General features: G+C 33.5%; 1 protein-coding gene across 1 annotated transcript in view; it reads left to right on the top strand.

The window, feature by feature from the left end:
- Nucleotides 1-3: 3 nt before the first annotated feature.
- The window catches only part of CNBD1 (cyclic nucleotide binding domain containing 1), a gene marked incomplete at its 5' end in the record, with an annotated part of 68,842 nt that continues 42,680 nt past the window's right edge, over nt 4-26,165 (top strand). Inside the window, 2 exons of the mRNA XM_008587718.1 lie at nt 4-147; nt 3,075-3,207. Of these exons, the coding sequence (XP_008585940.1) occupies nt 4-147; nt 3,075-3,207 (277 nt within the window). The remainder of the gene's footprint in view (nt 148-3,074; nt 3,208-26,165) is intronic.

Raw genomic sequence — 26,165 nt, 5'->3', positions numbered from 1 at the left:
TTTTTACAGCTTAGACAATGGAGTACCTTTGGAACCCTGGAAGTTATACCTGAGATTGAATCAGTTGCACCGGCATTCTCAGTGGTGACAGAAGATGACTGTGAAATTCTTAAAATCCCTGCAAAGGAATATGCAAAGTTAAAATTGGTATGACCATATCTAATCAATATATGAGCACAATATAGGCATAGATTCTAGCTAAGTTTTGCCTTTCTAGACAAAGATGTCCATATCTTTTTTAATTATACCTTTCCTTCCTGATGTCCACAGGTTTTTGTGGCTTGGATTGCTGTAAAATGTGATATAGTATACCGGACATGTGGTGGTAATGCAAAAAATAGTCTCAGCTTATTTTTTGATTTTAGTTGTTTCTTGGATCTTAATGGTATCTCTTGACCCTTCCTGAAAACGCTGCAGTATAAAAGGGCAATGAGCTTTGGGAAATACCTAAGAAGAAGCACCTTAGGATAAACGTAGCATCACTTGTTTTTTTCTTTTTCTTTCTTTTTTTTTAAAGATGAAGAAATATGGATTATGTGTTGTTATTTGAATGAAGTTTCCCTAGTAGTCTTACCATGGTAGGTAGAGTATGCACAATTGAAATTTTTGAGCTTCATTTACACCAATATAAGTATATTCTGCTATTCTCCATTTGGTAATGTAGCAAACATCTTTTTTGAAAACACACTTTTGATTTTAGTTGTTTCTTGGATCTTAATGGTATCTCTTGACCCTTCCTGAAAACGCTGCTGTATAAAAGGGCAATGAGCTTTGGGAAATACCTAAGAAGAAGCACCTTAGGATAAACGTAGCATCACTTGTTTTTTTCTTTTTCTTTTTTTTTTTTTAAAGATGAAGAAATATGGATTATGTGTTGTTATTTGAATGAAGTTTCCCTAGTAGTCTTACCATGGTAGGTAGAGTATGCACAATTGAAATTTTTGAGCTTTATTTACACCAATATAAGTATATTCTGCTATTCTCCATTTGGTAATGTAGCAAACATCTTTTTTGAAAACACAGAAAGAATGGTGATACTCATTTAAATTTGTTTATTTCAAGGTGGTTTGGATTTTGGTGAGCTCTTCCCACTCTGTAGAGTACTTAGAAGACAAGGGCCACTGTCAGCAGATTTAAATCCACGCCATTAGACAATGCTTATTGTCCATTAATGTTAGTTTCTTTTTGTGAGAAAAATTACCTCTTCCAAATTACTGAAACAAAAAATAGATTTTCAGTGAAAATAGAAAATGAACAGAGGTCAGAAAAATAATAGCAAAGTTAGTGATTTAGTCAGGTGGGTTTTTTTTGTTGTAGTGTGATTTCATACTTGATTTCTAATGCGTTTTGCATAGTGTATAACTACAAAGTAGGTATGTTTTGTAAGGATTCAAAACCGAAGTTGCTAGCATCATTTTGCTTTTGCGTCAGTTAATATTCATAGAGTCCCATTAAATATAAGTACCCTGAGAACATCAAATGTAGATGAAACCATCTGCTAAACAGCATTTCAATAGAAAAACAAAAGAACAATGTCCCATCTCTGGGCTTGACCACTGTCACCCTCGCTGGACCTGTCCTGGGTTTCAGACCTTGACTGCTGGGCTCCTGGCTTGGCTTCTTGGGTTTCTAACTCCTGGTATCTTCTCATTTAATAACGGTTGTTTCCAGTACCTTTTTGTTGTTGTTGTTATTGTTTCAGAAAAAAATCATGTTTCAAAAAATACACAAAAGCAAAGAATATTTAACCACTGAACAGAAGTAAATACTGGTAATATTTTGGTATGTAACCGTCCAGTCTCTTGTATACATGTTCATATTTTAATTTTTTATCAAAAGTAAAGTCATCTTTGACCTGCTACTTATAACCAGCTTATTTCATAACATTATTTTTCTGTGTAATTAAATAACTACATCATTTTGAAAAAAAAATTTGATTTCACCTAGAGACTAGAAAAATATGCCTTATTTGATGAACGTCACTCAAGCCTATTAGGGCGATGAGTAGTTGAGGTGGAAACAAGGATCTCTATGGATGTATTGTAGGTATTTTTTTGAATGTCCTTTGGTTTTGTGTGATCTTCAGATTCATTAATTAATTCATTTACTTATTCACTTATTCAGCAAATATGTGTTTCGGGTGTCAATAGCTTGTCATGTGCTAGGCATACTAAAAGTATTAGACAGATATTAGTACTCCTGCTCTCTAAATCTCTACAGTCCACCTTAGGAAAAAAAAAATACTTGGGAGTGATTGGCATGCTATTTCATAGTTACAGTGGACATCAAAACTCAGAGCTGCATGAACAGGTGATCACAACTTAATTCCAAGTCCCCAAATTTGCTGCTTTAAGATAACTTATTTACAGAAAGTTTAATAATTTATTCTCTTCTAGTTAAATTCAGATTTCCCCCTCTCCTATTTCTTCTCCCTTGGATGGCAGAGGAAGTTTGTACAGATCAGGGGATTGGGAGATTCTTATGGTCCTGCTGTTCCAGCCTCTCTTCATAGTGTCTAATGCTGGCGCAGGTCCTGCAGGGTGTTGGCATGTTGAATAGAGATGGGGAGACATCTATTTTCTTGCTTTAGGTCTCTACTGGTAGGGATTTCTTTTGGTATAATGGTCTCAGTGTAGTAGTACAGATGCATTTCTAAGAATTCAACGTCATTCCAAATCCCTAGTGCCAGTTTGTTTTGATTTTTGGAGTGGCTGGCTTTAAAAACATGTTTTTTGCATTTTGTTTTTATTTCCCAAATATCAGTACCACTTACTTGATATTATCAAACATAACTTTTGAGTTTAGTCTTAACTATGATGGGATTTTCAAAAATACTAAAATGTGTAAAAGTATAAAATATTATGAATGGTGGAAAAATATAATTTTAGTATGCAGATCTGAAGATTAAAATTTCATATATGGCTATGTGGTCTTAGAGTGATACTCCAATAAAGTCAAATGTATTTTATACTAATTTATATTGCATATTTTTTTCTGCCATATATCTATTTGCTATTTTTTCTTTCTTCTGTAAGTACCTAAAAGTGAAAATTTAATAACGATTTTTTTTTCAGGAAAAGAAAAAACTTGAAAGTATACAAAAGTTAGAATTAATCCGTAAGTGTCCTTATTATGAGGAGTGGCCTACTTTATCCATATATGAGCTAATTGCACTCATTAAATGGAAGAAATTTCCTCCAGGTCATGGTGAGTTAAATGTGATTTTGGATTATTTTATTCATATAGCATTGTATTACTAGCATTTATAATTCTTCATTGTTCTACTATTTTTGCATAATATTTCTTCATGTGGGTATTCTTATTTAATTTTAACATTTAAGTTTGACATTTAAACTATTTCTTGTTTTTTATAAAAAATGATACTGTACTAGCTTGAAGAGTGGTTTTAGAACCAGCCTTACTTCCACATCCATCTATATCCCCCATAACTCTACCCTGACAAGTCAGAACAGGGGCGAAAAAGAAAAGGAGAAATATAACAAGAGATTATAGCTACTTTTCCCCTGTTCTTTTGGTTGGACAAATACTTAAATGGAAAGTGCGCTTATCTGCACCTTTCTTTGTTACACATTATCAGTGGAAAAAAATAATTGTAAAGAATTAGTGAAGCCTAGAAAAAAGGTAGCAGCAGTGAAGCAGCTACATCTTCAATAGTCGGCATGGCAAGAATGCATGGATTTCCTGGCTTAGGTGTACACAGAAAGCATAGGTGGCATTGAGTCATTTTGAACAATTTATCCATCTAGGAGGGCCAATTAAACAAGTTATGTCACACAAGCAGAACTTTGGTAGGGTGGGTCAGAACTTTAGGTGTCCTTCATTAAGAAATCACTATTGCTCATAAGAGACAGCCATGAACAACAGAGAGGATTGCAACTTTGCCTCTCCTCCCAGTTGAACTGGAGGAGCTAGTACTAGATAATAATGGAAAAGGAAGTGTCTGAAAGAAATACTCACCTCAAGCCTGCAGAGCCGCAATTGTAGTGAGGGGCATTTCTAAATTAAATTTGAGATGAAAGTTCGAAAAAGAATGGGTCTGAGTTTTAAATTCCAGAAAGAGGCTATTCTAATAATAAAACATGGCTGAGAAATCATGAAATCTGGCTAAGATATCCTTTGAGGGAGTCACTATACATCGTGAAGGTATAGTTCAGCATAGCACAGTACAAAGGGTTACTTCATGAAAAAAAATGCCATTGTTTTGAAGCAAGTTTATGCTTCAAAGAATGGGGATAATAATAAAACAGTTAAATTTGGTGAGACTGTAAACCCTTGTTCAAATTTGTTCCAAATTTTCTTCCAGTGCTATTTCATTTATATTTTATCATTTTTTAAATATAGCATTTTACCCATCTTTAAGTCAAATATATGTATGCATTTTCTCTTGCTTATACAAGTTGAATATTAGTAATATTTTGCTTTTCCTCGTGAAATATTTTTCTAATGAGGTATAAATGCCATTTTTTAGTCATAAGTACATATGAAATGCAAGTAGTGAATTCATTCATAAAAAAATTGGGAATTGAGCATTTCTAAACTCAGCATATTTATTGCATAGAAACAATTTCCCACTGCTGGGAATATACCCAGAGGAATGGAAGTCATCATGCCAAAGGGATACCTGTACTCCCATGTTTATTGCAGCACTATTTACAATAGCCAAGATTTGGAACCAGCCCAAATGTCCATCATCAGATGAGTGGATAAGGAAACTGTGGTATATCTACACAGTGGAATACTACTGTGCTATAAAAAAGAATGAAATACTACCATACACAACAACAGGGATGGACTTAGAGAAAGTCATATTAAGTGAATCAAGTCAGGCACAGAAAGAGAAATACCACATGTTCTCACTTATTTGTAGGAGCTAAAAATAAATAAATATACAAACAAATAAAGGGTGTGGGGGGGAAGAAGACACAACAATCATAACAATTCCTTGAACTTGTTAAGACAAGTGAACAGATATGATGTAGAGGGGGGAAAGGGAGAAAGAGGAATGGGTAAAGAGATGAAAATCAACTACAATGTATATTCAGAAGTTAAAAGAAAAAATGAAAAAAAGAGAAAGCACTCTAATGGGGGGAAAAGCAAAATCAAAAAAATGTCTATAGTTTAGTTAACAGTGTTGTACTAGTGTTAATTTCTTAGTTTTGGTCAATGTACTGTGGCTATCTAACGTAGGAGAAGCTGGGGGAGGAATATATGGGAACTATCATTGCAGCTCTGCAAACGTAAAATTACTATTATTTATTTTAATGCAAAATAAAGTTTATTTTAAAAATGAAAAAAAATGTGCATGTTTTGGATTTATCATGGTTTCCCCCCTTTGTATTAAAAATATCAAATCCTAGTCCTTTCCTTACTTCCAGTGCTATTTTGTATAAAAAATAATATATCAACCCTGTTAATTATTATTATGTTAATATTGTTGATGTGATCAAAAAGGAGGAAAGAAATCTTATCAAAGAAATTTTAGCTGGCTAATTACTCAGTTGGTTAGATCACTGCCTTATAACACTAGGGTCATGGTTTCAGATCCCATACCAGCCAGCTGCCAAAAAAAAAAAAAAAAACAAGTCAGGCACAGAAAGAGAAATACCACATGTTCTCACTTATTTGTAGGAGCTAAAAATAAATAAATATACAAACAAATAAAGGGTGTGGGGGGGAAGAAGACACAACAATCATAACAATTCCTTGAACTTGTTAAGACAAGTGAACAGATATGATGTAGAGGGGGGAAAGGGAGAAAGAGGAATGGGTAAAGAGATGAAAATCAACTACAATGTATATTCAGAAGTTAAAAGAAAAAATGAAAAAAAGAGAAAGCACTCTAATGGGGGGAAAAGCAAAATCAAAAAAATGTCTATAGTTTAGTTAACAGTGTTGTACTAGTGTTAATTTCTTAGTTTTGGTCAATGTACTGTGGCTATCTAACGTAGGAGAAGCTGGGGGAAGAATATATGGGAACTATCATTGCAGCTCTGCAAACATAAAATTACTATTATTTATTTTAATGCAAAATAAAGTTTATTTTAAAAATGAAAAAAAATGTGCATGTTTTGGATTTATCATGGTTTCCCCCCTTTGTATTAAAAATATCAAATCCTAGTCCTTTCCTTACTTCCAGTGCTATTTTGTATAAAAAATAATATATCAACCCTGTTAATTATTATTATGTTAATATTGTTGATGTGATCAAAAAGGAGGAAAGAAATCTTATCAAAGAAATTTTAGCTGGCTAATTACTCAGTTGGTTAGATCACTGCCTTATAACACTAGGGTCATGGTTTCAGATCCCATACCAGCCAGCTGCCAAAAAAAAAAAAAAAAAATTAAATTATGTTAGCCAAAAGAATATAGAACTTGAATAGGAGGGGATGGGTTTGTGCTTTTAATATATATTTTTTTACTGATGATAATAATCTGTCTTTCAACCTGAAATATTAATCTTAAATACTTAAATTTAGCATCAAAGGGATAAGAAGCTACTGGGATACTTAACACATTCTTTCTTAGACTAATGTTGAGTTCAAATTCTTTTTGATAAATGTCTTAAAAGCTAATGGTGATGTTTATTAAACTATCTTTTGCATTGGACTACCTATGATTATATTTATTAAGTCAAAAATAATAATATTTTCCCGTTTATTCTAAAACGTATGAATATATGCTGCTTTCACTTGTACAGCTTCAGGAAAACATTTATCTTTCTTAGAGAAGAAGGACAATTTCACCTGATAATTATTAAAGCCCCTTTCAGCTCTGAAATACTATGGTTTTTATAAATAAACATATGTAGGTGAAGAATAAGTCCTGTCAAACTAATCTAATTTTCTTTTACAGCAGTGACACACTTGATGTATCAAAGAGAAGCATTGGATATAATACTTCTAGACTTTGACCAAGGTTTATTTTGAAATTTTATCAGAAAATGTAGAGAATGTAGCTCAAATTATTCTTTCATTACCTGGGTTTAAAATTAGCTGTACTATGATTTCCAAAGCATACCGAGTGTTTTGATCTTATTTTAGGAATGTATATTGGATGAAGTTTCAGAGGCATTTAGTTAATTACTCAAAAGCTTAATAGAGTGTAGGATTAATCCTTGGCAATTTATGAAATAAGTAAAACTTGTTGCTGGTATATTTGCTTTGCTAACTTAAGTCTTCCTTAACTTTGCCTCATATTCCAAAGGAGTCTGACTATAATTAATGCATACAGTGTTAACTTGTAATTTGGGCCTGTCTATTTGGTATCACATCATCTGAAGTATTCTGGGTATGATTCTTTCAAAGTGTGGCTGAAAAACGGCAACCAGTCTGTCTGGTATTGAAGATGAACGCCACAGGGCAGACCATCCCCATTAATTTTCTAGGAAAAAATTAATCTTGTTCATGCCCTGTTTGAGAACTGACAACAGCAGAAACAATAGCCAATGCTGTAAACACCTCATTCGGTTCAGATTACATAATTCAGACTGAAAAATTATAATTAAGCAAATTTTTTTCTGCTCATTGGGTGTCAAAACTGTTGTACCCAGCCAAGAGGGGAACTTTCAATAGAAATTTTTAAATAAGTGGGATCAAGATCCTAAACATTTCTTCAAAGAATTGTAATAAGAGATGAAACATGACTTTCCAGTAAAATCCTGAAGACAAAACACAGTCAAAGCAATGCCTGCCAGGAGGTGGAAGTGGTCCAGACAAAGCAAAAGTGGACTGGTGAACAGAATGTCAGGGCAATGGTTTTTCGAGGTGCTCAAGGCATTTTGCTTATTGCCTTTCTGTAGGGCCAAAGGATGATAACATCTGCTTCTTGTGAAAGTGTTTTGAGAAAGTTAGCCAAAGCTTTAGCAGAAAACCTTCCCAGAAAACTTCACCAGAGAGTCCTTCTCCACTACAACAAGGCTCCTGCTAATCAAACAAGAGCAATTTTGTGAGAATTTCAATGGGAAATCATTAGGCATACACCTTATAGTCCTGATTTGGCTTCTTCTGACTTCTTTTTGTTTCTTAATCTTAAAAAATCTCTAAAGGGTACCCATTTTCCTTCACTTAATAATATAAAAAATATTTCATTGACACAGTTAAATTCCCAGGATGCTTAGGTACTTAGAGATAGACTAAATGGCCATCATTTCTTACAAGGGTGTCTTCAACTTGATGGATACTATGATGAAAAATACAATTTATATTTTTATTTTTATCATTTAATTCCATTGTCCACAGTCTTGTTGACATCCTCTGGTATTTCTTTTCCATCCTTTGCATGGTGTTATTGTTATACATATTGTTATTATTATGCATATTGCATGCTATTATTGTTCTACATAATTAGGTCTATATATGTAGACCTAATGAATTATTATTATTTTATATAATTTTATGTCTTTTAAAGAAACATAAAAAAGGAGAGGAAATATAAACTTATAGTGTTTGTTATATTAAACATTTATTCACCACTTCTAGTTATCTTCATTTATTCCTTTGTATTTGAATTGTCACATGCTGTCTTGATCTTAATCCGATATAAATTTTCTCCCAACTGCCTGCCTCCCTATGCTGCAAATACATTACATTTTTATATGTTACAGACTTCACACACATGTTATTTCACACAATTATTCTTTAAGTTGGATCAGAGAAGAAAGGATAAGAAATATTCATTTCTCCTACCTTTTATAATTACATACTTGCCTTTAGTGGTACTTTCTGATTTATCATGTGGATTCAAATTACTGTCTGGGTGTCTTTCTTTCAGCCTGAAGAACTTCCTTTGTTATTTCTTTTAAAGGGTATTGTGTTACAACTAATACTCTCAGATTTTGTTTAACTGGGAATTTCTTCATTTCTCCTTTACGTTTGAAAGATAGATTTTCTGGGTATAATATTCTTAGTTTATAGTGTTGTTCTTTGTATATTTTGGATATGTTATTCCATTATCTTTTGTCTTCAGTTATTGTTTCTGATGAGAAGTTGGCTGTTAATCTTATGAGAGTTCACTTGTAAGCAATGAGGCTTTCTCTTACTGGTTTTAATACTTTCTTTTTGTCTCTGTCTTTCAAAATTTTTACTGTGATGTGTCTGGTTTGCTTATTCCATCTTTACCCAGCACTATAATTCTCCATTACCTGCTTTGAAACCTTTTTATTTCCCTGCTCTCTTTCCTGTCTTCTTTCTCCTATATCCTTACTGTATTAACCAGTATCAAAGTTTTTCCTGTCACTTATCTGCTTAGAAATATCCTATTTCTTCCCATTGCTATAAGAATAAAATCCAAAGTGTTTAATATAGTTTAAAAAAAAAAACCACTTGTATCTGGGCCATGCCTACCCAAGTTTTATTTTAATTATTCTCTCCTTTCTATACATGTTTTGGTTATCCTGGACTTTCATTAGTTCTACTAGTGTCACCATCCCCATCTAGGAGTTTACACGTGCTTTCTCTCTTTCTGGATAAGTTCCTTAACCCTCACCTTACTAAACCTATTTATTGTCATGATAATTTTCCATAAACTAATTTAGGTTCTACTGCTGTCTCTTTCCTCTTAGAGATGTCTCTTCATCACATATTTTAGGGTTAGCCAACTTCCTGTAAGAGAGCAGTAAATATTTTAGGCTTTGAGGAACATATACTCTTTCTGTTGCATAGTTCTCTCCTTTGTAAAGTCCTTCTAATAATGTAAAAACTATTATTAGTGGAGAGTTATACAGAAATAGGCTTTAGACAAGATTTGGCCCATGGGCTGAAGTTTTTCAGCACTTGTTTTATCTTAATTCTCACAAAGCTTTGTCAAAATTAATAGCATAAGGGTTGGTTTTCTCACTTGACTTCAAATTTCTCTGGAATGAGTACCCAGAATTTGTAGGCCCTTGAAAAAATTGTTGATAGATAATTGAGTAATATTTTGATGTCACTGTTTGCCCTTAGACTAAAGTTATAATTATTTTTCCCAAAAGAAAATAATTTAATTCTTTGCTGCTCAGAAAATGTATGTTGAATTAACATTTAATATGTATTTTCTCTATTTGAGGGAAATGGTATTCACTGATTCAATCCTAAGACACCCGGACATACTTTTATTGTTAGATCTGATTAAAACACAATTTGTTCATTTACTGTCCTTGAGTAGAAATTTAAGAGAGTTATATCATTGCAGTAAATCAACCATTAAAAGTGCTATGAGGCCACAGTGTTTAAATGCATAATCCAGGTAAAATAAAGGCAATTTTTATTTTAGATTATGTTCAATAGACAAACATTAGACTGGTGTTGAGGAGACCACTGAAAGAAGTCTGAAAGTCTGTTCTCTTCAGTGAATATCTAGGAGTAAAATGATTCATGGAATTTATCAACTAATCATTTTTATTTTTGGTAATTATTTCAAATCTCACTAGTCAGGAAGCCAACTTTCTACTGAATAGGAAAATGAGAAATGTAATGATCGCTGATAAGTATAATTCAAGTATAATTTCCCTCATTAAATTTATTTGTCATTATGTATATTGTTATTGTATTTATTATATTATATATTATATATTTATTTGTCATTATGTATATTCTTTTGGCATTAGTCAATTAATATTTTCATTGAACTCCTACTATGTTCAAAGCATTATGCTAGTTGCTTTGGTGGAGATGAAGAGAAATCCATTTAAAAATCACTTAAAATCAAATATTTGAGTAACTCTAATGTATTCATTACTATGTAGAACAGTTCGAGCTTTGGTTTTTGATCTCAAGGATTTAATAATTAGAAAAAATGCAAAAGTGTGATTTTAAACTAATGGATCACAAATATACATTACAATTATTTTCAATATCTCATGGGCATATATATTATCTACCACAATAAGTATTAAATTATTATTTTCCAATAGATACTGTAGAAACTGAATGGGAGGAAGAGTATTTTGGATGTGGTTGGAGAGTAGATGGGACTAATAATTCTAGGCAAAAAAAAAATAATATAAGCCAGTATATGGTTTGCAGATCTTGATTCAGGTTAGTGGATCAAACAGCCCAGCTCAAACAGCCCAGCTCAAATTAGGTGCTTATTCTTGAGCCCTGGGAGCTCAGTCAAAGCTATAGATAATCTAAGTAATTTTAAATGCCATATACGTGTGCTTAGGCTTTATTTTATAGATAATGTGGCATCATTAAAAGTTTCTGAATAGCAGAAGAAACTTGAAGAAGTAAAATTTTTAGGAGAATGAATCAGACAGAGCAATATGAATGAAGGTTTAAAGAAGGGAGGTACTAGAAACCAAAAGAACAATTAGGGGTCTATTTTGGTAGCACAGAAGCAAAGAGATAAAAGGCAATGACAACACTAATAATGGAAAGAGATTAATGTGAGGAGCATTTTTAATCATTTAGGGGTATTTTATGGGATAGACTTTTCAAATACATTTCCAACACTGTTTAGTATCATTGGCAGTCCACACATGCAAGGTATACTTTGGTTTCTTAGTTTTTTATATTTTTATTGAAGCGTAGTTGATTATACATATTTGTGGTATGAAGTTGACTATCAAGAATTGTGTACAATGTGTGATGGTCAAATCAGCTATAGTTAGCTTATTCATCACTACAATACACAGTCATTCTTTGTGTCTGTTAACCAATTTTTCATTAAACCCCTCTCTCTCCCATCCCTTCCCCTCACCCTCTCCACTTCTGGTAACCATGGTTCTGTTCTCTCTTTTTAAGGTTTAATATATTATTGTGATTGTTGTTTATTTCTCTCTCTTTTTTTCTTTATTGTCAATTTGTTTATTTATTAATTCAGCTCCCACTTATGAGTGAGGACATGTGGTAATTCTTTTTCTGTGCCTGGGTTGTTTCACTTAACATAATTTTATTCAGGCTCATCCATGTTGCTGTAATAGCAGAATTTCATTCTTACTTTATGGCTGAGTAGTATTCCATTGTGTTTATATACCATTTTTTCCTTATCCAGTCATCCACCAATGTACATTTAGGTTGTACATAGCCTGGCTATTGAAAATAGAGCTGCAATAAACATGGGAGTACAGGTATTCCTTCAATATGATGATTTCCATTCCTTTGGGTATATACCCAGTGGTGGGATTGCTGGATCACATGGTAGTTCTATCTGTAGTTGTTTAAGGCACCTCCATACTGCTCTGCATAATGGCTGTATTAATTTATAGTCCCACCAACAGTGCAGAAGGGTTCCCTTTTCTCCACATCCTTGCTAGTATTTGTTATTCTTTGTCTTTTTGATAGTAACTGGGGTGAAATGTTATCTAAAGTGGTTGTGATTTGTATATCCCTGATGACTAGTGATGTTGAATATTTTTTCATATACCTGTTTCCCATTCATATGTCCTCCTTTGAGAGATGTCTATTCAGCTCCTTTGCCAATTTTTTAATTGGATTATTTCGTTTTTTACTGTTAAGTTGTTTGAGTTCCTTTTATATTCTGGTATTAATCCTTTGACAGATGAGTAGCTTGCAAATATTTTCTCCCATTGTGTAGGTTGTCTTTCACTCTGTTGATTGTTAACTTTGCTGTGCAGAGGATTTTTAGTAAATGTACTTGCAAATGTATTTGTTCTTACTCTAACTTGTAAAAACACAAATTATTTTTCTTCACTGTCACTTGGTCATTAAAACTCAAGCTCTTTGTCTATTGCCATCTGCAAATGGCTGCTGAAGGGCCTGCTTACTACTATTCTCAGCTTCATTTTTAATTTGTATTTCTAGCTATTAAAGGATTTATGGTGATAAGGGAAAAATTCAAAATGTGCATTTTATTACCGTATTTCTAAATAATATTTATCAAAATCACTTAAGTATAATCCAATATTTCTACTTTGACCTTTCTATGTTATTTCTTTTTTGCAGCTTAAGATTTTTTTCTATGAAGCTTCTTTTCTTTATTTTATTTTATTTTACTGATTATGCATATACATGGGGTACAAAGCTTACTGTCACCACCTGTGTCCAAGATGTGATGATCAGATCAATACTATCAGTATGCCCATTACCACAAACTGCCATTATTCCCCATGTCCCCCACCCAATCCCTTCCCAGTCTCCCTCCCCTCCACCTTACCACCCCCAGCAACACTAGGTATGTTCTCCCTCTGCAAGTCCAAAGCACCACTGTGGTCTTTCTTTCTTTCCTTCTTTCCCTCTTACCTCCCACTAAATGAGTGAAGATATGTGGTATTTTTCCCTCTGTGCCTAGCTTATTTCACTTAACATAATTTTCTTCAAGCTCATTCATGTTGCTACGAATGGTAGAATTTCATTATTTTTTATGGTTGAATAGTATTCCATTTTAAAACTCTTTTCTTATGGTTTGATAGTACACCTTTTTTGCTAGAGTAATAATTAATAATGGAAATGTGTAATGACTATGTAAAATTTAACAATTTCATTAACTTTCTATGAAAACAGCTTCTACTGTTATCATAGAAGCTTTAATAATTTACGTCAGAAATATTAAAATATGTTGTTTTTGTTAATATTTGCATTGTAAAATTTTGTTTATTTCATAAGTAATTATTTGCCCATATGTAAAATAAATGGATTTGAATGGTTGTTAATGAGATCTTTAAAAACTACGTCTTAGCTGTTAGAGTATGAATGAAAAATTCTGAAAATTTTATCAATAGCAAATAAAATGTATTGCTATTAAAACCTAAAAATATTTGTTAAGTAAATCAGTTTGTGGAAGTTCTTATTCGACATAAAACTCATACAGGAAAAATTGCAAACATTTGAACAGTTTGATAGATACAAATTTAAGTTCAGTTGGCCCTCTGTATCTGCAAGGGATGGGTTCCAGGACTCCCACAGACATGAAAACCCATGGGTGCTCAAGTCCCATAGTTGGCCCTAAATATCCGCCATTGCTGAAAATATGAATATGGAGAGTTGATTTATTGCAGTTATATTACTCCTTTTACTATTATGATAGGCAGAAGAATGGTCTTCCAAATATATATTTATTTCCTAATCTCAAAAACTGTGAATATTACCTTGTATGGAAAAAGATGTGGTAACAGTAAGGCTCTTGAGAAGAGGAGCTTATCTTGGATTATCCAGGCGGACCCTATATGCAATGTATCCTATATCACATGTATCCTTATGAGAAAGACACAGAGAGAGATTTGATAACGATGAACATAGAAGAGAAGATGTGAAGACAGAGGCAGAGACTGGAGTGATGTGGCCAGAAGGCAAGGAGTGCCAAGGCATGCAGCAGCAACCAGAAACTAGAAAAGGAAAGGAACAGATTCTCCCTCCAAGGGAGCCTCGGGGGAGAGCTTGGCCTTGCTGACACCTTGGCTTCAGACATCTGGCTTCCAGAACTATGAGAGAATAAACTTTTTGTTTTGTTAAGTCACCTAGTTTGTGGTAATGTGTTACAGGAGTCAAAGGAAACTAATACAAACTGTTCACTATGAAACCATTGATTTTGTTCTCAATTGATTTTGCAATTTGACAAAATATATTCATATCCACTGAATATATCCAAACATGCTTTGTAGAAATTAAATGGTTCAATTTTCTACTCAGAATTTAGGCCTCTAATTTTATTAACAGTATGATAAAGGTGAGCAATATGTTGAACAAATATTTAAAGTAAAAAAAAAATTACTGATGATTTAAATAATTATCCAGCTGCTAGGTAGTAATTAAATTAAAATAAATTAAGCATTAATTTAATTTAATTAATTCAAATCCCTTGTAAGTAGATAGGATACAATTAAGTACCTTTTAGTGATAGAACACTCATCTATTCTATAGAACTTTTCATCAGCAACCCAGGCAACTGCTGGAGCTCTTTATAGAGCACTTTCATCTCTCTCTTTCTACTTTCCACAAATGACCATTGCCTATATTATTCTGTCATGACAAAAATTGTATTTCCTATCAATGCAATTAACTGTTGGCATTCTATCTCCTGACACTTAGAAGCAAAGCTGCATTTCTTTTTACCTAAAAAATAAAATGACATAATTCCATTTTACACAGTTTAAGCAAAACCGAATAAACGAAAATAATTTTTTTCTCTAAGTACACCAAACATATGGACATTTGAATCAATAGAAATGTTAAATTATGGGCCGGCCCGGTGGCGCACTGTGCTAGTGCGCCGCTTGGGAAGCGTGGAGGTGCTCCCGCTGAAGGTTCGGATCCCACATACAGACCAGTTCCCGCTCACTGGCTGAGCGAGGCGCGGGGGCAACGCCGAGGGTTGCGATCCCATTGCCGGTCCCGGTCCGGTCCGGGGGCGACACTGAGGGTTGCTATCCATTGCCGGACACGGAAAAAAAAAAAAAAAAAAAAAAAAAAAAAAAAGAAATGTTAAATTATAAATATCTCTCACTTAAATCAAAGTAAGTTCTACTAAAAAGTTCAAAGTAAAATTTCTTTAAATGCTAACTCTTTTACTGCATTATAAATATTATTTATAACCAAACTGTAAATGATGATTGTTGCTGCTTGATAGTATTGTTTTTTTTCCTGGTTCCCTGTATATCTTAGACATTCTATAATAATTATTTATGTTTTTAAACAAATAAATAAATGAACTTAGAATAATTTGATTTTTAAAAACCTAAAACAATTTATTCAATAAAGAAATAATTTGTATTGGGTGCTGTGATGCACCAACCCCATCTCCCACCTGCAGGAGTATGCATTACATAAGTTTTTGTTATCTTGGGGTTGATAGTATTCATGATCTTTGACCGTACATGCTTTTGGAAGTGCATTCTACTTGGAAGTTTCCTTCATGTCTGGAGAGATAAGATGAACAAAAACAAAGCCTAGAATAATAAATATAGTCAGTTAGGTATATAGTTTGCTGAGGTACAGATTTTAAAGGTGGGGGGGGGGTGAGAGGGAGGAAGAAGAAGTGAAATTGAAAAGAGGTTCTTTTATTTGCTTCCAAGTTCTAAGGCCCAACTCAGTAGTGTGTGAAAACAAATAAGACTGCAGCGTGAATAGGGACATCTTGAGTATGTCTAAGAAGATGAAATAAAGAATGACTTGAAATAGTAGAGGCAGTGTCTATAGAGTCTGGTAACATTGTCATGACCAGTGATGACTAACTTCTTTCCATTGTATTCCCAATAGTTATAAAAAAAGAAATAAGATTTTAAAACATAACATTTAGGTTCTAATTAATAAAGTATTATGCCAGGGTATTTCAAAAAGTTCTTGGAAAAATTCATATTCTCTTTCAATTCTGTTTTTCCATGAACTTTTTGAAGTACTGCCATAATGTAATAATATATAGTTTTGAGGAAGTATGAATCTTAGAAGAATGCTTTCCAATATAATGTAAGCTACATATGTAATTTAAAATTTTCTAGTAGCTACATTTAAAAAAGTAAAAATGAACAGATGGAATTTAAATTCAGTAATATATTTTATTTAATTCAATATATCAAATTTGAATATATAATCAATATAAAAATTACCAATTAGATATTTTACATCCTTTTTTTTTGTATTAAGACATCATATTAAGTCTTCAAAATGCAGTGTGTATTTTACATGTAGAACACATCCCTTTGGCCTAGCTGCATTTCAAGTGGTTAATAGCTCATGTGGCTAGTGGATACCATATTTGATACCAGTCTTAGAACATGCAATACTATTTCCGATACTGAAAAACAGAAAAAAAGGCAAAAACCTTATAAATCACTTTCTTGACTATTTCCTAAAAAGTGACTACAGGTAAAAAAGTAAACCATATTATTATAGGTTTGTTCTTCTTACTCTGACATTTGAATGTCCTCAATTTCTCTGAAATCCCACATTTATAGATACATTGGTGAGTGTGTGTGCATGACAAGATTATCTCAAGAAAATGAAGGTATATTTACATATAATATTTTTATTTTTGTTTTTAAATAGACTATATTAGACTAATAACTAGAACTATTGAAATACCACAAATCTTCATCTTCCTGGATGTTAATGGACCTCATAAAGTGATATTTATATTTCTGAAATTATTAATATAGAATTTGTACAGGCTAAACTATATCTAAATACTTCAGGGAACTTAGTATTTAAAGGCATCTTTTAACAATTTATTTGAGAAATAAATCTCCAATTATTTTATAAATTTGATTATTAATGTTAAGATAACTACATTGCTATACTTTTTTATAGTAATTTTATATTTCACAGTGCCACTCCTTAATTGCTAATAGACTATATATTCATTACATCATATATTTGGAACCTATAATACTCCCCTCTCCCTAAGAAAATTGTATTAGCTGCTGAGGTTCCTAGGACAACACACAAGACTTTGTTAATACATGTTACCTCATGATGGAGGACGTAAAAATATTCTCTGCTTCTGAAAATAAAGGGCTACACTTCACATCACAACCGCTACCATCCCGATCCATTGAATAATGTAATGTAAATGAGTATTCCTTTAGTTTCAAATCTGTGTAGGTTTTGTCACTGTCCAGCAGATTGGACAAGGGAAAAAATTGCATTTATTGAACATCTATTCTGTGTCAGCTGCTTTCTAGTTACTTTCACACATATTGTCTCATTTATTTCTCAAAAACTTCTATCAGGTAAGTATACTCACTTAATTAGTATGGCAACTAAAACACAAAAATTTACCTTTCCAAGGTTAGACTTTTAGTAAATGTCATATTGAAATTCAGAACTAACTAATGTGAAAGTGAATCTTTTTTCTGTCGTAGTATGCGATTTCTTCAGAAGATTTTCTAGTGATTGGAGCAACTGCCTATGTGTTAGCAGAGGTAGGAGTATCATGACTCCAAGCAGTACAAACATTCGGAAATTTTTTTTCTTAAACTCAAGTCGGGTCCCTGTTTCACTTATTCCACTTATTTGCCTGGAGTGCCCTGGGGATTAACTTTCTTTCATCTCTTTCCACACTTACTACCTGCTCTTGCTCCTGGCCAGGCTCCTCTAGTTCCCACACTCTTGTTAGATGACAGTGCAGTTTATAGAATTTCCCCTGCTCTCTCTTTCAGAAGAAAACCTGAACTGTTGGACGTTTCAAGGAACTTTTATTGCTACAATAAACAGTAAGAAATAGAAATGTGGCTAAAAAACTCCTCACGAGATTCCATCCCCTTCTTTTTGTCCCTTAGGCCTTTCTTACTTTTCATGTAAATGAAGTGATAAATCTTTGGGTACACACAGTCCTGAATTAGATTCCAACACATTTCCCAGGAAACCTAAGATTAAAGAGAGTTTAAATTGTAAATTTGATAAAGATTATTGGGTTCCTGGTTTGTTAGAGAAGAACAGAATGAGGACTGAAAACTCGGTCCAAATGTGAGACAGAGTGAGGATGTAGCTATGGAAATTGTCCCAGCCCAAATGTCACCTGTGTGTAAATTAGAAAAAGGCCCTACTTTCTCTTGGCAGATGCAGCCCTGTGCCAAGGCACACAGCATGGTGATCGGGTCATGAGCTGGATCTCAGCCACACTAACCCATGCAGCCAGGTGCCCTTGCGCAGTGAACAATCCACACAACCCTGGGTTGTGGCCTGTATTCCTCCTTCACTTTCTACTTTTACATATAACATCCTGACACCATATGCCCGATCTTGTGTTATAAATAGACATACAGGGGCTGGAAATATGGAGGAAAAAAATGAAAAATAAAAAAATAGTGGAAGTGAAACAAGAAAAGTTTTCTTAGCCCCTTGGACACTTGATTTAACTAGGTGAATGTTAATACGTGAAGAACACATATAAATCAGTCATCCATGAGTGAGTACTATTTGCAGTTTAAAAAATATGTAAAAAAGATCAATATTATTATAGCGTTTAATGAATTATAAAGTATTTTAAAATATTTACGAATTGACTTTATTAATACTATTCTCAGGCATAGAAATTAGTTTAACAGTATGTTTATTTTTTGTGCATGTATGTATATATATGCAGAGATTATACATAGACAAATCATGTTATAATGTAAACAAATTATATCAATCGATAAACATTTAGAATATATAAAACCCAGAACTCTGTAGAATCATCAGAAATAGTGCCTTTTCTCATTCACCTTAAACCCCTATTGAAGAACTGAAAAAAAAAAAAAATCTAAAGATATGCATTGTTGAATTGGAAGGTAGGCAAATTAACTTTTAAGAGGCTCAAAATGTATAGATGTGTTGGTATGGTAAAACTACTAGATGGCCACTTAATTGAAAAAAATATTAAAGAATCATAAAAAATGACATATACCTAGCTTAAGTATTTAATTTTAATTTAAAATATTTACCATGTATATCTATTATTTCCTGTGTTTTGTTGGAGTGTGAAGGCTTCTTCCTTGAGTATGGATCCACTCATTGGAGATTGGCATTTTTTTTGAACATTTGTGAATTCTAATATAAATTCCTTTAAAGAGGGACAGGAAATAAAATCTTTTGTGAAAGCTAAAATTTTATTTTGTTTTTCTCAGACTCTTACTTATTTCTAATTAGGGTACTTATTTTACAACCTAATTTTTAGGTCTTTCTAACAGGTTAATCTTAGTTTTTATGATAACATGACCTCTCTTTCACATAAAATAATTATTGGTTTTATATTTTATTAAAATTTGTAATTACAATACAAATGCAAACGATATGAACAGCATTTGGAATAAATACAACTGACTGCTGGCAAGAATACAATTTACCTGGCAGTAACTGAAGCATGTGAGGATATGAAAGTATAATTTACTATCTGCAAGTATTCAATAGGCCCTGGGTGTGGCTCATGCTTTACAGAGTCAGTTAATTTGGCAGATTTGTGAAATGAAGTCTGGTTAAGAGAATTTTTGTTGAAAACTTAAGTGATCAGAACCTAGCACGGATATTCCAAGAAAGCTTCGATGAATTCTAACTTCAATATGTTTGATTAGATATCTTTCTTTTGAAATAACAGAAATGACTCAATGAAGCAAGAGAAAAAAATTAACAATAAACAAAAAATAATTTACTCGTTTATATAACTTGGGAATTCAGGCATTTAAATTCATGAATGCCTGGACCCAAAGAGTTGAACTAATATCGCTAGGATTCTATTTTCTAATCCTTGATTCTGATTTGCTTTGTGTTAGTTTCCTTCTCCAGCATGTTTCCGTGTTCTGAAAAAAATAGCTACATTGTCCTCGCAGCCAACAATTCCTGTGAAAAAGTCTCTTTTCCTGATTGTTCCAGGAAAACTCTAGTGTGACTGATTGGCTGGGTTAGAGTCACATGCAGATCCTGAACAATTAATCCACTCTGGCTGGGGGATGGAATGTGTTATTCAGCTATTGCTGCCTCATGGACTTTCCCCTGGGAATTGGTAAAGTCCTCCTTGAACCCCTGGGCTGCCAAAGGGGATGAATGTGTCTCTAAAGAGATGATGAAGCAACAGAAATACATGTTTCGTTCACGCGGGATTCTGACATTATATCGTCATCTTTAAAGTATCCACGCAGCACTTGGCAGACTTAGTGACAGGACGGTTTCTTTGGGGGCCTGGATGTGCTTTATCTTCTTTGCTATTCTATTTTCTTCTTGATCCCAAATCATCTCTGCTTCTGTATCCCACTTTAACCATCAACACACCTGTCATTTCCTGCTACCTAAAATTTGAGCTATATGCTATTAGGATCAGCCTTTAAATTATAGATTTCCCTTCCAATTTCTCAGAGACAACTTTGTTTCTGGTGATCTTGCTTTGTGCATTTCTGTTTGTAACTGCTCACATATGACTTAAGGAAATATAATCCCCTGTGTGAATTTTCTGGACTCTCTAAATATAGAGAGTCCCGCTCAAGAGTACTATGATAAGAAAAGATTTTATAGACTTCCAGAGTTTCAGCAAGGCAAAAGTCTGTATTTATCTGTATCTATCAATATCTGTGTCTGTTCTGTATCTATATGTATATCTATATTATCTTTACCTATATATGTATATTTACATCTATAATCAATCATCTCCTGGACTGAGCAATACCTGCAAGTTTTCCCATTTTTCAAAAGCAGTTACTCTTTTGTTGCTTTCTTTCTCTTCAAAGCACTGTATCAGTAATTTGAGGTTATAATCTATTTTTCACAAAATGAGGACTTGCTCTAAGGTTGCGGTGCTTTCATTTAACCATTTCTTATTGCTCTGTGTGGGTTACATATGCACAATGTTCTGTATTCTCTTGGAATAATAACCACATGATTGGATTGATCCCTTTGAAAAGTGCCACTCCTGAATATACCAGTGGCATTTCTATATATCTTGGATCCCAACACGTTTGTTCAAAGCTCATCAATTGATGAGTTAGTGGCAAAAATGAAGAGATCTTCAGATTCTACTAAATATAGTGGATATTCATGTTGCTTATAAAAAGAGAAAAATAATACTCTGCAAGGGATAATCTATCTCTCATTTCTATAACATTCTTAGTTCCTATTTTAAATACTTGCATTTCTTCACGCAAATGAGTGCCGTTAGTAATTAATTGTCTATAAGTTAACATGTTGAGTTTTGAAATTTAGTAAAAATTGTGTTGTTTGGGTGTGTTTACTACATCTAGCATTTTAGAAGACTCAGAAGTTTCAGATAGTAATACTCCATAAAAGTCCTTTCTTGAAACAAGACAAATGTTGGGTCAGTAGAGGGCAGCCATGTCAAAGACCTGCATTTCTCTTTTGGTCTAAATTCCCAAATCTTATAGGAGTTTTTAGGGAGATAGTTACAGCTGTGAGATTAGTATTTACTCACAGAAAACTTAAGCATTCTAATAAATTTAGGATTTAATGCTATAGTTATTCTGCTTAAACTTCTCAAATAGCATACTTTTTGTTTTCTGAATTATTTTTATTTGATTTTTGACCATGTTTGTGAAGGAAGAACTATTTTTTGATGTTTATTTTAACATTAAGCTATTCTTCACCCAGAAAGATTTGCATTTTATATTAAAATACCATATACCTATTTTAGAAAAGTAAACGTGATATTGAACTTGAGATGTGTGCTGCTTTGGGTACATATTACATTAATATTAGTTCGCTTACATTTGTTTGACAAATGTTATTTGAGAAAGTATTGTTGGAACTTATCTAAAGAAAATATTTGCCATAAAATGTAAAATATAAATCAAATTTGGGTTACTATCCAAGAAATGACATGTATATGAATACCACAATGATAATTATTCAGGCATCACAGAACAATTTTATGTTCTTGAGCAGTTACTCTCAAGAAGTTCCTTATTTATTCATTCTATTTCTCAAATATTTATGATACAGTTTTAAGGAGAAGATATATAATGTACATTATTTGAACATATTCTTCAATAACAAACTTTTTTATGCATGTGAACCACAGAGTATCACTTAGCAAACTACCTCTAACATTTATTCAGTGTCCTGCATAACGTGGGGTATCTTTGAGAAAAAGTGATGTTTTTGTTAATCTCATGGAGACCTGGCACATTACACTTTGTTCTTATCTTCTCTTTACTAGATTAAAAAAGTAACATGCAGCCTTTTAAAATTACTTGTTCTTAAATAAATAAAAGAGATATGAAAAAATAAGATTAAAAGTCATATAAATTTAGCACCTTAGCTATCCTTTCTATATAATGACAGTGCAGAAAATATGTTAACGACCAAAATAATTTGAAGGATAGTATACCAAGGCAAAAAACTGTGTTAACTCCCATTTTGTACCTTGCATTTTCTATTCTAAATTGATGATTTTACTTCGTTTGTCTTAGATGACTTAGCAGCGTCTTCTGGAATACTGGAGAGATCCTCACTGAATACCAAAAGCACACTGTAGTAATAATATGAATATTTTAATATGCCCCAAATTAGTTAATTTGATTAAGTTTTCAATGAGCAGATGATACCAATATTCTCTTTCAAATTCAGTATAACATGGAAGCTAAAATATACAAAGATAATACCCAAAAGACCATTAATGTGAAATGTGAATATCAAATAGACACCCAAAAAATTAAATTGGAAAACGTGATCTGCCACCACTTTGAAGCATAATACACCAAACTGAAGTTGGTTCATTCTAGGAATTGAGCTATCTCAAATTAAAAAAAAAAACACAAACACACAAGCTATTACTATATTTATCTAAAATATAAGTCAACGGAGAAAAAGCATACATATCTTCTATCTTCATCTTCATGGCAGCTAAAAACATTTGAGGCAAATCATCTATTTCTTTTTTTTTTTTTTCCTTTTTGTCTTTTTTTCGTGACCGGCAACGGATCGCAACCCTCAGTGTCGTGCCGTACCGGACCGGGACCGGCAACGGGATCGCAACCCTCGGTGTTGTGCCCGCACCTCGCTCAGCCAGTGAGCGGCCGGTCTGTACGTGGGATCCGAACCCTCGGCGGGAGCGCCGCAGCGCTCTCAAGCGGCGCACTGTAGCAGTGCGCCACCGGGCCAGCCCAGCAAATCATCTATTTCTTACACACATTCCTAATAAAAAAAATAGGTGAAATCTTCCATGATATGATAAAATGATCTGTATCTCAAAAAAGTAGTCAGCTACATTCTTAACAATAAACACAAAAAGCATTGTTGCTAAAGTGATGAGCTAGCTAACATTTTTAAAGTAAAATAAGAAGCAGAAACTCATAAAAGGGGGGAGGAAATATCATTTTCCGACTATATTATTACAGTTGAATATTTGTGAAAAGTTAAGAATATTAGAATATATGGAATTAAGAGAGGTGACATGTTGTAAAATTAATATTTAAACATTTGTAACAACAATTTATAAAATTTAAAGGAAAAATTGCATTTATAACAGGAAACAAAATATTAATATCCAGAAATAACATGAAAAATGAAGATATTATATTAAAGAATAAAAGTCAACAGTTATATAAAATAAGGAAACAATTGATACAGAGCTTGTTCTTGAATGGAAAGCACATTACTGACAGAAAAGATGTCTTTTTTCACTAAATTTATTAGCCCAATATGAACTTAAGAAAATAGCAATTGGAATTTTTTTTTTATTGAATAAGCAAAAATACTTAGGAAATACATTTTAAATACTAAGAGAATGTAACATAAATCAAATATTTTATGTGATAGGCAGATTAATTGGAGGACTAAGTAATAAAAAATATGAGAGTTTGGTGTAATATAGAGCTGTCATTTCAAAATAGTAAGGAAAAGATAGTTTATTATGTATTCTGAAATTCTAAATATTCCTGAAATTTACTTTTCCAAATGCCTGCTTTCTCTTTTTTTGGTAGTACCCCCAAAAGCATATATATTAGACTCATTGAATTTGTCCCATATCTCACTGTTGCTCTATTTTTGTGTGTGTGTGTGTGTGTACTTGATTCTTTTTTCCTCCTGTGTCTTATTTTAGATAATCACTATTGACATGTTTTCAACTCCACCAATCTTTTCTTCTGCAATGTCTAATGTACTATACATCTCATCCATTACATTTTTCATATCAGACATTTTAGTTTTTAATCTCTAGAAATTCAATTTGGATCTTTTTTTTTTTCTTTCCCTTTTTGTCTTTTTTCGTGTCCGGCAACGGATCGCAACCCTCAGTGTCGCGCCCGTACCGGACCGGGACCGGCAACGGGATCGCAACCCTCAGTGTCGCACCCGCACCTCGCTCAGCCAGTGAGCGGGAACCGGTCTGTATGTGGGATCCGAACCCTCAGCAGGAGCGCTGCCGCACTCCCAAGCGGCGCACTGTAGCAGTGCGCCACCGGGCCGGCCCCAATTTCAGCCAGTGAGCGGGAACCGGTCTGTATGTGGGATCCGAACCCTCAGCAGGAGCGCTGCCGCACTCCCAAGCGGCGCACTGTAGCAGTGCGCCACCGGGCCGGCCCCAATTTCAGCCAGTGAGCGGGAACCGGTCTGTATGTGGGATCCGAACCCTCAGCAGGAGCGCTGCCGCACTCCCAAGCGGCGCACTGTAGCAGTGCGCCACCGGGCCGGCCCCAATTTGGATCTTTTTTACATTGTCTGTGTTTATACTTAAAATTCTATTTTTCCATCAACTTCTTAAACATATAAGATGTATGTGTAATATTGATTTTCATTCACTCACTGTCTTCATTCACTGTCTTCCATCATCTATGTCGCTTCTGGGTTTCTTTTAATCAACTTATTTTCCTATTTACTGTGGGTCACATATACATGTTTATTTGCTTTGTAACTTTGCATTAGATTCTGGTATTCTAAATTTTATTTTGTTTAATATTGAGGTTTTTTTTAAATAAGTTTTTTTGAGCTTTGTTCTTGGACACTATTAAGCACTCAGTAGCAGTTTTATATTTTCATGTCTTGCTTTTATTCTTTCTTAGACAGGATTAGGACAGTGTTTAGTTTAGGTCTAATTTTCACCACTACTGAGGCTAAACTCTTCTGCATACTCTATCTAATGCTCTATATGTTTTGAGGGTTAACACTCTAACTGATAGGAACAGAAACTATTTTCATCCCTGTGTGCACGTAAGAGATTGTTTCTGCTAATCATTTTGGGTGATTGTTTCCATACTTGGGTGGTCTCCTTATAAGCAAGGATGCTGTGTATACCCTCCATGAGAGAGACTGAAGGCAGTCAATAAGAGAATGATATAGAAATAAAGAAAATGAGATTGAAATATCTGGCAAACACCCTGAGGAGGGAGAGTGGAAAGAGGGAAAGAGAGAGACAGACAGACAGATGGAGATTTGGAAAACTGAAATCAATACAGGAATTGACACAATCTCAGAAATATCTATTGCAACACGGTGTTGGCAGAGCCTCAGTCAAATTTAAGATAAGGAGGACAGACAGTCATAGTAAATGATTTCAATCACACCTTGGTATACTCCTGCTTTGGGAGTAGCACCCTGTCCTTCATTATATGGAAGACTGACACCCAAACTTGTTAGAGCACTGAGAGGTCCAAGGCTCATAATAAAGAGAGGAGAATAAAGTTAATGAAAGTAACTTAAAGTGGGGAGTTTTTAAGCAATTAAAAGAAGAGTAAGCCAAATCATAAGGTCATAAAAATAAGACCAATATGTTTACAATAGTATGTGTAGAAAGTAGTGCTAGTATAAATCAAGGGAGGAGAAGATATCAGGAAAGAGGTGGCCTTTAATGCAGAA

The sequence above is a fragment of the Galeopterus variegatus genome, unplaced genomic scaffold (genome assembly GCF_000696425.1).
Source record: "Galeopterus variegatus unplaced genomic scaffold, G_variegatus-3.0.2 Scaffold4510, whole genome shotgun sequence".
Classification (NCBI taxonomy): domain Eukaryota; kingdom Metazoa; phylum Chordata; class Mammalia; order Dermoptera; family Cynocephalidae; genus Galeopterus; species Galeopterus variegatus.
The sequence above is the reverse complement of the archived record's forward strand: the minus strand, read 5'-3'. Positions and strand labels throughout refer to the sequence as shown.